At 39.7% G+C, this 15,020-nt stretch overlaps 1 protein-coding gene across 2 annotated transcripts in view; it reads left to right on the top strand.

Annotated features, from left to right (window-relative positions):
• pkdcca (protein kinase domain containing, cytoplasmic a) overlaps positions 1-12,691 on the top strand; it is a 57,021-nt gene extending 44,330 nt beyond the window's left edge. For both annotated transcript variants that reach the window (XM_043695709.2, XM_043695708.2), the window contains 2 exons: positions 10,002-10,175; positions 11,265-12,691. In XM_043695709.2, coding sequence (XP_043551644.1) covers positions 10,002-10,175; positions 11,265-11,350 — 260 coding nt within the window. In that variant the 3' untranslated portion in view covers positions 11,351-12,691. The remainder of the gene's footprint in view (positions 1-10,001; positions 10,176-11,264) is intronic.
• Positions 12,692-15,020: the final 2,329 nt, after the last annotated feature.

The raw sequence follows: 15,020 nt of genomic DNA, 5'->3' as shown, positions 1-15,020 counted from the left end.
TGTCTTAGTGATCAGATGATCAAGTGATGAAAAGCATTTTAAGAAATGGCTTGCACTAAATTATTTATAACTGGAGTTGTGCAACTGAATTCTTTGTGCCTGTTTGAATAGTCATTCACATTGAGAAACCATGAGGAATGATAATAAAAGAAAAATTCCATTGACTGTAATTCATTTTTAACAATAAACTGGGCGGTTTAATGGGTAAACATATTCATTCTTGAGTACTATCTCTTTTTGCCTGTTTTCTTTCCTCATCTTTCAGAGTTATTGTGTTAAAATATGAGGATGACGTGAGCCAAGTGCTGGAAATTGGGCATTGAGTAGATTGATGCTTTATCTGTGGATCATAGAGGAAACTATGCATGTGACAGTGCAGTCAGAGCAAATTTTCCTTCGCAGAGTGTCTCAAAGAGTGCATGTTGGATCTTGTGAGGAAGGTGTAAATTTACCGGAGCTCTTTGTGAAATTAGGGTGTGATAACCCAAACTGTTGAATCAACTTATGTTTTCGTGGAAGTGCAAAATAATTTCTTTATGTAACCCACATGCCTGATGAAACGTGCTAATTGTAATTTCTTTCGTTAAATGTCTCTATATTGGAATCTTACTTCGATGAAATTTCTCTAAAATATTTTTTATTGTTAACAACTGAATTAGAATTAGAATGACTACAGTGTGGAAACAGGCCCTTCGGCCCAACAAGTCCACACCAACCCTCCGAAGAGTAACCCATCCAGACTGTATTGGATTAAATTTGAATGTCTACATCTTAAGTTTGATCCAATATTTTTAGGCAGATGAAAGGAATTTCTTTTTAGCAGTGTTTCCTTGCATTTTACTCACCTTGCAGTTAACTGATTCAATCGAATCTGATGGCCTGGTTTCAAGTGTATTGTTCTTCTGATAAGTTGATTCAGCTGCCATTGCGAAGGTTTGAGCAGACAGCAACTTCAGCTTGAACCAATGAGAAGGCTCTGAGATGTCCATGGGTGTAGATTAATCTACTGCCCAAGCATCATTGGGCGATTTGGCCTAAATCAGAGTGGTAAAACCTCGACAGAGTGCTAACTCTGATCCATTGCACACAATTAATGGCGAAATCCTCTCAATAGTTACTTGGATTAATATGCTACCAGATATGATTTCAAGCCACACAAACCAGAAAATTCTAGTTTCAGACTTTGATCTGTGCGAGGGAGCTGGTCTCATGTCAGTTTGCTGTCAGAGACATAGGTCTGATTTTTTTGATAAGCTATAGAGAGACAAGAAAATCAGCTGAGGTGCCATTAATGATCACTGGACAATCACCCCTGCCAGTATGTGGACAGTGCAGTCACCTTCCCAGTATGTGGGGATTGGGGGGGTGGGGGTGTTGGTGGTGGTGGTGTCCATTAGCTGAGTCTGCCGGAAATATGAGGAATACTAGACGTGGCTGGGAGAACCTGACTTGTCGCTGCCACAAGATGGAAGGGCATTTAAAAGTGAAAACCCAGGACCAGTCATAAATACCAGTATACCTGGCCTCAATTGATGATTTCATTTTTATTGATAAGATAACTCTTGAACCAGCTTTAATACAGTATTTGATTCATTATTCCCTCTAATTGTTGATACAGTAAAGTGCCTGATATCCGGCTTTGAAGCTTCTGGAATTATTTTTTCGAATCTTGGATGCCAGTTGCATGTCAATTCTGGAAGTTTGGGATCCAGATAATGCGGTCTTCCCTGTAGGTGAATGATGGTAACTTGGATAAGGTAATGGAAGTACCTGCTAAATCATATTCCCAGCAGGTCCGTACCTTCCCTGAAGGAGACTTGCGAAGGGAAAAGACCAATTTTTAGCTTCCTAAACCTGGCTCCTGTGGACATGCTTAGAGCAACAGTGGTAGTTAAACAACATCATTAGTCCCTTATCATATTTTAATGTATGACACTGCTGTGAAGTATCTTAAGAGGTTTTGTAGTGTTCAAGGCGATGCACAAATATATATTGTTTTTGTGGATATTTTGGGAGCAAGTTGCTATTTTCTTTTGCCTGAACTATCCACAGGCTTTTTGATTGCTTAGTTAACTCTCTGGCCAGCAGCACATGAATTTTATATTCACTGGCTGGTATGGATCTTCCACAGCCACTGGGGAAATACTTATGACAAGGTATTGTAGTTGTGATTGTTGTTTGCTGTTATTTAATGGGTTATGACGTAGGCTACATTATACAGTAGCAGCTAAAGTTGCCACAGAAATAAATTCAAGTGGAAGTTACTCAATAATATGAATGTGTCATTACAGGGATATGTGATGCTGAGAGTGTAGTTCAGCAAAAACTTCAAACAACAGAGTAAGGTTAAACGGTGGAGTCTACAAACAGCTGCAAATCAAAAAAAAAATTTCATTAGTGATTATTTTAATTTGCTGCTGCATGGCTTACCTTTAAAGTTCTGAGGCAGCTGGGGAGTTGAGAGACAGGACACGTATCTTTTCTCCTTGAACCACACAGAAAAGAGGGAGTTCATGAAGGAAAACTAGACTGAATGGCAGCCAAGGGTGCAGTACAGGGCAGGCCAGAAGAACTGGGCAAGAATCAAACCGACATGCTTCATGTAATCCTTTCTTAGAATCCCATCAAGAAACCTTTTTTGTCAAACAGAGCAAGAAACGTTTTGTTAATTAAAAGCCTCTGCACCATTCATGTTCAGAGAGAAGAAAAGCAAAATAGTTTTGTGTTTCTGATTTGGGGGGGGGAGGGGCTGAAGACGCCAGTTCAGCACTAACAGCAACAATCAAACTCAGTGTTTGGGATTTGATGAAGAAATAGTTTAGTTGAATGGATGCTACTTATTAAAAGCTGCATTCTTTCTGTGAGAACTAAATAGATTGAGACATGCACTTCACAGGGTAATGGATATTGAATTTGCTGAACCAAATTTATCTGCAACATCTTTTTCAGACGTATGTCAGCTTTCTGTAGATTTAATAGATAGAGCTTTGTGCAGTGAATCACAAAGGAACTTTTGAAGTTACGGTCAGTGCCATTTTTTTACATTTTATTTTAGGTGGTTGAAGGGCTCACAAACACCTATTTCCTATATGCTTGTGAATAATTAAAAAGTCGATGATTAGACATTTAAACACTTGACTGCTGGAGTGCGTTAAATGTATCATATTGTTCCTTTATTAAAAAAAACACAATTAGGTGCTCTTGAGAATTTTGCTTTCAGTCTGCTGCTTAATTTAGTGAAGTATTGTTCAATGTAGAGCTAATGGAAGTTTGAAGAAATAAATGTACAAAATACAGAAAGTGCAGAACAGGTCAGTTAGCACCAGAAAAAGAAAAAGCAGATTGACTCTTTGGTTTTAGTGTATTTCCAACATTTCCTATTTTTATTTCGGAAGTTTTTAATTGTACGTATGAAAGTGTTGTTTGCTATGCTGGCAATACAGTCAGTGACATGTTCCTGTATGGCTGAGATGGCAGACAGATATCCAGGTCTTGTGTTTAATACAAGAAGGGCTTATGCCCGAAACGTCAATTCTCCTGCTCCTTGGATGCCGCCTGACCTGCTGCGCTTTTCCGGCAGCACATTTTTCAGCTTTAATACAAAGGTGACCAAGTGCAAGTTAGTGTTTCGGGAATTGCTTTCCATCCCTCTCAGTGTCTACCTTCTCGCTGATCCGTTCTCTTTTGAAATGGGCCAAATATGAACTCACTACCAGAAAGACTGTTGTGTCTGAACATATGTTCATGCTATGTTTTGCCTTTAAACTACGGTGGCACTATGCTGTCTGTAACTAAGATGCACAGAATGAAGACCAACTGACTTTTGAAAGCTGAGTGAAGTGAACATGTTTGAGAATTTGAGATTTTTTTCTTAGCACCATTAAACAACAATTTAAGAGGATGTGTTGTCATGTTATCATGTATCTTGTAAACAGATAACCATGTTTGTGTATTAACGATACAATGGTGCATATATATATAAATAAATACTTGATGTGCTTTGACAGTGGCTTACTACATAGGTTTGTCATTTAATGATATTTATCAGCACAACTATAGAAGGCCCAAGATCTAACACTTAGTCTGTTGGTTGCAGCCTAGGTGATGTTAGAGCTGTTACAGTTATACTCTTCTGTTAGGAGAGACTAAAATCAACTAAGGTTTGCCGTTCTAGTCACTGTCCAGCAATTACATATGTGTGGATATTGGGTGTGAATGTATGAGGTCGTATAGTCTGCTCATACACAACATTCCAATTTGTATGTGGGCAAAATACTGGAGTGCCAAGCAAGCTATATGTAGCAGCAAGATTCACTGCCTTTGGCGAGTGTGGCAAATTGGGAAGTAAATATAGAAACCACATAGCCAAGCAAAAGATATGTTAAACCTGATCTTTATATCATATTACATTGTTGTCACACAGTAGTTTTGCCAGGAACTAAACCTTCACAAGAACCTCCTTGGTGGTATATTTACCAAGGATGTTGTAGCTATAAGCTTTTTTTTACAGAGGAAATCCATCCTTATGAAGTTCCAGGCCCATAGTTAACTACTTACTCATTTCTTTAGTCCGACTTTAAAAGCTCACCTTTTAGTATTTTGAGTCCCATTTAATGGCATTGAATTGACTGTACAAAGCATCCATTTGTCAATACTGAATGTGACAGCCACAGTCCCCAAGGTTATAAATCTATTAGTTAATCCATTTAAATTGCATGTGGCCAGGTCAGCAATGCTTTGCTTAAGAGTGTGCCGAGATCAGAGTCGAGAGTATGGTGCTGGAAAAGCACAGCTGGTCAGGCAGCATCTGAGGAGCAGGAGAATTTCTGCAGCATCCATTCCTGATGAAGGGCTTATGCCTGAAACATCAACGTTCCTGCTCCTCAGATGCTGCCTGACCTGCAGTGTTTTTTCAGCACCACACTCTTTGACTCCTGCACCTAATAATCAAAGGAAGAACTGGATAATCTACAGTGAAACACATTACACCACAATATCTTAATTCATCTATTTCCAATTAAATTACTATGTTGTGGATCTAGATGATTTGGAAGAAAAATCTGGAATTTTACATTCCCAACCCCCTCACCCACCTGTAGTATGCAAGAGATGAGGTGGTGTGTCCATCACTTACGCACCTCCCCTGGGATTTCACCTGTGGTGGGTGGGTGTTGGGGGGCACCCAACATTGAGCCAACTGAGATCTTCAAGTGGGTAATTAATTGACTCCTCCTGCTTACACTGTGATGAGGAGGCGGGGTGGGGGAGAATGCTCAGGTGATGTGGTGATGCTGTAATGCTGGCAAGGGAGAGTGGTCCTTGTTACTTGGGCACTCAGTGCCCCATTAAGATCTTTTCCCACCTCCATGTCCATAGAAGGGACCACCCAAGCTTGCTTATCTCTGCTGACACAGTTGCCACCTCACTAGAGTCTGCCCTACTTGCCCCAGTAATGCTGGCCCCACTTTCTTGGTTGTCCAACCACCTCTCCGTCTCCTCATTGGAAACTGACTGCAGTTCCTACTGTGGCAGTGTCAGGCATCTCCTTGGAACTCTTGGAGGTGGTATCTTGTCCCCCGGGAGCTGAGGCTGATTCCCTGCAAACCATAACATACCGTTGTAATTCACTTGCTGTGCCAGTATACCACAACATTTTTCTTGCTGTCCAGTAAGCGAGAAAGAGCAACAGAACATTTTCGCAAGCTACCATTTGATCTGAGGAGAGAGTATGTGTGTGAGAAAAAAGAGTCAGGAAGGAATAAGAAATGGTGGAAGAAAGTAGGTTAATGCCACTCAAAAGACTCTTGCATGGTAAGTGACAGATGCACGTCTGCGCTTTTGGCCCAATATATACTTTCATGTATATGGTTCCCAGCTGACGATCTCCATCTTTCCATTTGTCTAACAGTTAAAGTTCTGCTTGATATCAAAACACTGGTGAAAATCACAAATTTAAAAAAAAAACTTGGGTAAAACACTAGCACATGTACTGCAGATACTCCTTCTTCACTGTACGTTCCTATGATCGAAGGACAACTTGGACCCATGGCATTTTAGTCTTATCTTGAGAAAAAATAAAATAAGGGGAGAATATGGATCACCTCAAAAGATACAACCAACATAGGGATTTTGTGATGAGTAAACTCACTGTAATCTTTGTAGGTTGTGTTCCAATGGAAGAGAATTCCACAATTCTTGTTGCTCGAAAGTTGTTTTCATCTCAGTTTCTTGTGAAGAACAATTGCATTAAGAAAAAGGATTGATTTGTATTAAACGCCTTAAAGTACTTTTTGTCAGGTATATTGTATGAACTATTTCCACTTGTTGAAAATGCTAGAACCAGCAAAGATATTAGAAAGCACTTCTACACACGAAAAGTGTTGTAGGTTTGGAACTCTCTTTCTCAAACAGCATTTGATGCTAAATCATTTGTTAAATTTGTATCTGAGACAGACAAGTTTTACTTGAGCAAGGCTATCAAGGGATACAGGCCCATGGCAGACATATGGAATTAGATCAAAGATCAGCCATAATCTTATTGAATGGCAGAGCAGGCCTGAGGGGCTGAATAGCCTATTCCTCTTCCTATGTATCAAGGGATCTGGAGATGGTATGTGGAAGTAAGATATAGATCACCTATACTGTAATTGGATCAGGGAGCAACTCAAAGGGCTGAATGGTCTATTCCAATTTCCATATTCCTACGCTCCAAAATGCTAATCTATATTCTAGAATGGAATAAGCAAAGAAATTTGAATGAAATTCACTGAATGATAAAAGTAAAGCAATTAACATTCTTTTGAAATCAAAATCAGACCAGGCTTGAGTTCAAAGAATCATTGGTTGTAGCAGGTAATTACAGATGTTTAATCTTTCCACGTTGTGATCTATGATAGTGAGGTACTATTTGATGGGAGATCACAATCACATGTAAGAATGAATACAGTACTGGCTCTTATAATTACAAATAACTAGGCCAAGGTAAAAAATGCAACTATAATTGTAATTATTTGTTGCAGTTCATCTTAGCCTTCTGACTTTATATCAGATTAGCGAAAGCACTGCACCAAGATTAAAGCAGCATTCCAGAGATGTATATTTCAACAAAATCTTATTTGAAAGCAACATTTTGTCATACTTGGGTGGTTATTGCAGGTTCAGGTCATGTTCAATCATGTCATGAAACAACAACAACGCAGCAACAAAAACATTTATCTGGATTTTGAAAAGGCATTCAATTATGTGTCCAATAATAGACTAATAAATAAGGTCAAAGAATATAGAGTCAGAGGACAAGTGGCAGAATGGATTGCTAGGTTCAAGACTGCAGTCAGAGAGTGAATATAAAGCTTAGTTATTGCTAGTGGCTGAAGGAAGGAGATTGGTATTTCACAAGGATTGACTTTAGGACCACTGCTGTTCACAATTTATGTTAAAGCTTTGGAATGGAATCAAAAACTAAACTTCTGGATTTGCAAGAAATATCAAGTTGGGTGAGGATAGGTTCCTAAGGAAAATTGCATATGATTGTAGGAGGACATTAATAAACTTGCACAATGGACAAATAATTGGCAAATGATGCTCAAAACTGGGACATGTGAGATAGTAAATTTTAATAAGAAGAATAGGGAGGTTTCCTATTGCCCATCACTACTCAAGAACTATTGAGTTTTCAAACTCTTAACTCTTGGTCAAAGAGATGCATTTTAAGACCTGTCCAACCGCTGTTTTATGACTGTTGAAATGGAAATGTTCACAGAAAAGTTTGTGCTGTGTGCCCGTTCCTAGCAGTATTTCTAAATCCTTTTGTTCCTGGAGGGGTTGGGAAGAAACCTTGCGCAGCTGGGGGTTGGGGCAGACGCCAGGGGTTGGGGCATCTGTTTGGTAAGGAATACCTTAGGGAAGAAAGAAAGGCTGCAAGGCTGGATGGGGCGAACAAAAGGGTTGCAAGGATGGAATGAAGGGACTTTTGCATGGGTGGGAAGGAAGGCTGTAGAGACAGGAAAGTGCAGAGGCTGCAAGGAGGGGAGAAGAGGGAAGATACAAGGAAGGGGTAGGGAAGGGAAGGCTGCAAAGGGGAGAGAATTATTTTAAACCTGCCAAAAAAAGAGTACACAACTTGCTAACAGTCAGGGAAGTTAAGCTAAGTAGATGAGGTAATGAATTCCTTGCAAATAATGTGGAATCACTAGTTTAAGGTTGCATATGTTCAGGAACTACTAAATGGGGAAACATCTATTGGATGCTATTGCAATGAATACTGTGGCAATTGTTACATTTAAATCTGACACCGAGATCCAAGAAGCATAAAAAAAGGGTTGTGACTGCATAATTAAATCTTGCAGCTTTGTGCTTATACATTGAGAACACATTGACTACAACCATTTGTGGAACGTGAGTTTTGGATGATGGTGTTTGGCTGTAGGAGTGCATATCAGATGTTTTGAGAAAATGTTTATTACAAAATTATCCCTGTTGCATTGTGCCTTTTTAAAAATACTGTGGTAAGTAAAAAGATCCATGCTTTCATTGCATGCTACAGTGTAACTTTAATGGAAGCTTGGTTCATTATTTAGGAAATTGATGCATTCTTCACATTCTGCTTCGGTGTTTGTCCAAATACCCCTTTCGTCAAAAATATGCGAGGTATTGTTGCTAAATGACTGCATATTCTAATAAATAAGTCAGGTTGAATGAATAAGGAGCCCTGAAAAGCCAAAAAATCAAACTGCAGCACTGAAGGAAATGTCAAAATTTGCTGTCTACAGAAGTATTTTAGATTCTGTCTGGAGATCATAAAAATAAATTACAAGTTTCTTTTTTACCCATTGATAGGCCAGGATTTGACATATTGAGCAGTAGCACCTAGCAAATGCAACTCAGCATGTTGTATTGTTCTCTGTTTGATGGCTCCTTTCATTCAGTGACATTAAACCAAACATGACAAACTGTAGAAGGTTTGTAGCCAGCCATTTGCATATCTTAGTCATGCCACCTGACCAACCATACTAACTACGCATTGGAAAAGGACTTAAAAAAGGATGGTCTGTTAGCAAACACTAGGGGGTTCATTGGGTAGAAAGTGTTCATCATCTAGTTATGCCTGATAAATCATGACCCGATGAGCAAGGAATTGTTGCCAGTAAATGCAAATAAATGTACAATCATTGATAGAAAAGATCAAGCGAACATACATGGCAGTGGCAGAGTAATGTTTTCTTCTGGTTGGAGGGGGAGGTTTGGCAAGGGAAGATGAGAAGGAAGATTGAAAATTCGCTGAAATACAGTGACCTTAACCTTACTGTACTGTCACACATTGCATCATTTAACTTACCTTGTGTAGCAACCTTGGACACACTCTTTAAATGGAACGTGGTTCAGATCTGATGTACTGCATATCAGAGTAGTGGGAGCTGATGTCCAAGCCTTAAACTAATCTTTAAATTAAGTGCCTGCATGTTTAAGGTGGACACTCGTACCATTGCTGGAAAATAGCTCATATAAAAACTGGAAGGAATTTAGGACTGTGTCTACATTTCACAATGCATGAATGGATTTAATGTGTTCTCACAGGTAATTTGTTTATAATGGCTGGACCATTTGATCATTGGTTGTTTGCCATACTTTTCTGATATGGAAGTTTACTAGGACAACTCGCCTTCCTATAGATAGTGGGAGCATCATGAAGATTCGTGAGCTCCTCAGAATTGCCAGCTCCTTGATTATGTGCACTTAATTTGTGGCATTTCTCTCCCTGGAGAGCACCAGAAGGTAAGACATGTTGGGAGGTGAAATTTGCAAGATTTATAGGAGTAGAGAGTAAGAGCAAAAACCAAAACCAAAATAAAAAGGTGAATTCATCTCCATGATGTGTTGATGCAGTTTGTGTGGTTGCCTCACTGTTCACAATAGAAAGTCTGGATGTGTTTCACCAGGTTTATGCAGATCAGTATGCTTCATAAATCATTGATGTTAAGCTCATTTATTCATTTGGTTTGCAGAGTACAAACAATTTGCCAATGTTGCTGTCCCAGATGAAAATTATCGGTGCTGGCCATCTTATCACCATGAAGGCTGCTTGCTGTCAGTCTACGACCTTAATGAGGCCAAGGAGATATGTGATAACCATTCTCAGTGCCATGCCTTTGTTCTGACCAACCAGACAACTTGGACAGGTAAGCCTTATTACAGTACAGGCAAAATCTAATATGATGACAACAAGTTGTCCTATTGGAGGCAAATGTAGTGAGAATATTGGCCTGGTCAGAGTTATAAACAGAGTTATGTTTACCTCCAATTCACTAGTTTTTTTAACATATGAGAGATTCCAGGTGATAACCTATTTAACTGTTCTATTTCTCATTCTATAAAAGAGATCTTACCTTCCTCATTTCCTTCCTTGGTCTTGCTGATTCAAAGTCAAAGATAAATCCATTGGTGACAACCCTCAGGGGAATCCTTGCCATGTCCACTTCTTGCACTCTTACTTTATGACATTTAAATGTGAAGCTGCACAGTATCATGACAGTCTTAAATTGAGGCTTGTTTCCATGAGCATGGTTAACAATAATTTGAATACTTGAGGAACTTCTAGAATGTCCAAATTTGAAAGGAACTGACTGTTTTATAACTATTTGAAAAAGAAATACCAATGTTAAGAAAACTTTTAGATTATGGACTGTCTTGAAATATGAGAATTTCTAAAGAGAAAAGTCCCTTCTTCACATAGAGAGGGACAGGAGTTTAGCTTAAAAAAAAGTCTCAGCAATCCACAGTGTGCATTCCAGTGGTGAACTGGATGAACTACTGATCTATATTTCTGTGTCATATCTTGATGAATGCTCCAGTGATTGCTGACAGCACAGGCTAGGATCGAGTCCAGCTGTTGGAGAATGCGAGTGGGAGTTCAGTTCAGCTTGTATGAGGTCAGGGTGTGAAAACACCAGGCACCAATGAAATCTGCAAATGACACTCTCCTGAAAGATGGCTTTAATTACTTTTAGGAGCTGCAGAAGGATAACCAGTCTAGCAGTTACCATAATAGGTGTTTGTCTGTCAGCATAATATGCTGCTTCTGTAATTTAATAGGAAGTTTTGAAAACAAAGTTCCATCTAATTAAAGTGGACATTTGAAGGAAAGTCATCGTTTGGCATTACCTTGATTAGCTTTCCTGAAACAAACTGGAGTGGATTCCAGCAGTTCAGGATTTCCTTTTTCACTTGAGTATAATTATGACCAGGTATTACTTCTCTTCCATTCACAGGTCGCCATCTTATTTTCTTCAAAACCAGCTCAAATCATATAGTGCCTGCTGCAGAGAAAATAACATTTGTAAAAGTGGCAAACTGAGTACCAGTTGAGCCTTGGACACTCAAGAATTTACGCCATCCTAGCAGGAAATAAAACCCAAGGCCGACTGCAGGATGAAGTGCTTCTGCTCTGGTGCTTGCGTTTTTTTCTTCCATGGGGTATCGTGTAATGGAATGAAAGGAAGGGTGATCAGGATCACCTGGAAAATGTGCAATACTGTGAGGGTGGAGGATAGTGAGCAGAAGAATAATTGACATGGATATGTGGCTTTCTAATACAAGGTCACTGCCATTTATTTTGACATTATTTAGTCTGGAAATCTCCTCCACTTCTCTTGTCACTGTTCAAGCACAGAAACCACCTCAGAATGCTGAGAGAAATAAGCCAAACCATTAATTCACTGTTTGGAGTAGATGAGGAGGGCATTTTGAAAGTGATAGTAATGGCAACAATTCCAAAATGTCAGGGTACAGAAATAAATTTAGTCACACTAAGCTCAGGCATTTTCAATCTTGGAATCATTTTTATTTATTGGTGTTATTGTTCCCTCTCTACCTAACTTGCTACACAGTGACTTCATGCAAAGACTTGCTCCAATCTTCACTGATGTTATTCCTAATAGCTGAAAGGGGAATTTATGTAAATAATTGGGAAATGGATCCCCCATTCCAAATGCTTTCTCTATCTGCCAAAATCTCAGGGAAACTCAGGTTTGAGACCTATCCCTTAAAGATAGGTCTTTGGAATACAAACGAGTTCAGAAGAAATTCTTCTTTTCTGCTAAATTACCTTCATGCCTAATTCCAAGGCACTAAACTTTCTCAATCACTTGACTAATCTACTACCTAATAACAAAATGTTCTTCATTATTTGGACAAAACCAACATTCATCAATTCAGTGCTGTTCAGTAACATTAGCAGAGAAGGAGAACCTAAGAACGCAGGATATTAAAGCATTAATATACACTAAGAACACAATCACAAGTGACGCAAGGTGTATTTTGAAATGTATTTTCTGCGATGGACAAAGTTTGTCTTGCTTATTTGCTTTCAGTGAAAGTATTGTTGATGCAATGACATCTGTTATGATCCTTTCTGGCTCCAAGAGGTAATTTTCCAGCATGACATTTCAGTGAGGGAGTATCACCGAATGGATCTCATATTGGAAATTGTGATGTGCACTGTGCATAATTTCTTTGTTATTGTCTTATGGCATCATATAACTCATGCCTGAATTTTTGAAATGGATGAGGCTTTCCACTGAGAGCGTAGAGGCAGAAAATCACCTCTTTAACATTTTTTAAAAATGTGATATACATGTTTTAATGCACATTTATTTATTTTTTGGTATTGAAACAGCATTAAACTTGATGAAGTGAGTATCGAGTGTATTGTGTTGAGTGTGAGTTCTTGTGTTACACTGTGATCTGGGATCGCTCTAGGACACAATGTTATGCTTCTCATCAGTTTTCATGCTCTCCAGTTGCAGTAAACTAGGTACATCTGGGATGGTTTGCTTGAAGTAGTGGTGGAGCTGCAGCTGCCAGGCAGTGGTGAGGGTATGTGGGAAATGGAAATTGCTTAGTGAACTGTGGGTAAATGTAGTCACGCACTGGGGAAATTGTTTGCTGCAGTGTTGGGATGGTAAAATGGCACTTTCCCTCCATCACTGCAATTTGAAAGTTCTGTACACGTTTCCTGTGTGATTTGGCTGTAGCTGGAACTGCTGGTGTATATCCCGCCTGATGAAGAGCTTATACTCAAAACGTTGACTCTCCTGCTCCTAAGATGCTGCCTGACCGGTTGTGCTTTTCCAGCGCCACACTTTTTGTCTCTGATCTCCAGCATCTGCAGTCTTCATCTTCCTCTAGTGTGACAGCCTTGTTCAGTCTGGCAATTATAAAATCATTGCAATGTGGAAAGAGGCCATTCGCCCTATCAAGTCCACAGTGACCCTTCAAAAAGCATCCCACCCAGAAGCAGCCCCCACTTTATACCCATAATCTCACCTTTCCCTTGGCCAATCATCCTAATCTGCACACCATTAGGTTGTGAGAGGAAAGCCAGAGCACCCGGTGGAAACCCACAGGGAGTCACCTGAAGCTGGGAGTGAACCCAGGTCCCTGGTACTATGAGGCAGTAGTGTTAATCATGGAGCCACCATGCTGCCCATCACTCAGTTGCAGAACATGATCTACAAAGAATGTCCTTAGTGTGTGGTGAGTGTCATGTGCGGCCTGAACAAAATAATTTTTGATTACCCATTTGATTAATCTAAAATTTAGCACAGTCCATCAAAGTCTTTTAAAATACAGGGGGGAGGAGAAAGAAGCAGGTTTCCAGCCTCCCAAGCAGCTCATTGAAATAGATAAATTTGGAAGACAAATAATGTGTTTAAAGCAGTTAACAGATGGGCAGTACTTCTGATTAAAGAAATGTCTGTGTTGAATGGGGCAGGTGTGATGGATTGCTTGTTACGTTATCCTCACTGTGAGGTTCAAACAGGCTGACCTGCCCTTTTGCCTGTTCAAACACATCCACTCACTATCGCTCTGTCTTGAGATGAGCTCTAACCCTTGCTCTGAAAGAAGATCCAGGGATCTGTCGAATGGCTGACCTAGCGCTCAAGATAAACAAATCTGGGGGGAAAAAAAGCACAGCTGAATGATATTTGCTCAGTACAAGACCAGCAGCCAATGATGAAAAGTGACTGTGGAACAATGGGATAACTAGATCGAGGAGTACAGAATGATTTTGTATACATTTCCTTAAACTTCCGAATGCTGTTGCTACTTTATTTATCTATAGTCCACTTTAATATATTTGTCTCAGAGAGAAAATCCTTTGATGTTTTAAGATGTTTTCAGTTACAACAATCATGGAATAAAATTTCAGTTACAACAATCAATTTGCTAATAATGATTGGAGCTGGATAATTGACAAATTTCGCTTTGTGTGAATGTATGAGGAGTGGTTCACTGCTTGTGGAGTTTAAAAGGACAGCGCAGCACCAATATGCTCACCCATCCAAATGTTGAACTAAATGCAGTAGTCCCCCCGGTGTATACGTTGCAAGACCTACTGCAGAAGCCTGAAACCGTGGATAGATTAAATTTGATTTCCTACAGTGTAGAAACAGGCCCTTCGGCCCAACAAGTCCACACTGACCCTCCCAAAGAGTAACCCTCTGAAGCACCTAACACTATGGGCAATTTAGAATGGCCAATTCACCTGGCCTGCACATCTTTGGACTGTGGGAGGAAACCAGAGCACCCGGAGAGAATGTGAAACTCCACACAGACAATCGCCAGAGACTGGAATTGAATCTGTGTCCCTGGCGCTGTGAGGCAGCAGTATTAATCACTGAGCCACCCCTATGCAAACCCATTAATTTAAATAGGAAATTTACCATCCCAGCAGCCCCCTGGTCCCTGGTTCTGGAAGGTTTCCTGTAACATGTTTGGGCTGCAGCAAACTGTGGGTAACTGAAACTGCAGAAAGCCGGACCCGCGGGTACGGGGGTCGCCCTGTATACACACATAGCACTTCCTTTCTTCCTTTGCTCTCCCTGTTCTTTTCCCATCTTTGGAAGACACTTTTTAACATTGCAATAGAGTTCCCAAAAGTACAAGAGCCTTTTTTAGTTCTTGCCTCATTACTTTTTTTTAAATTTCAAAAATATACTTTATTCATAAAATATACCTTACAG

Source organism: Chiloscyllium plagiosum, unplaced genomic scaffold (assembly GCF_037043375.1).
Source record: "Chiloscyllium plagiosum isolate Xiang-an unplaced genomic scaffold, Cpla_swu_hap1 HiC_scaffold_10, whole genome shotgun sequence".
Taxonomy (NCBI): Eukaryota; Metazoa; Chordata; class Chondrichthyes; order Orectolobiformes; family Hemiscylliidae; genus Chiloscyllium; species Chiloscyllium plagiosum.
This window is presented reverse-complemented; position numbering and strand designations above follow the sequence as displayed.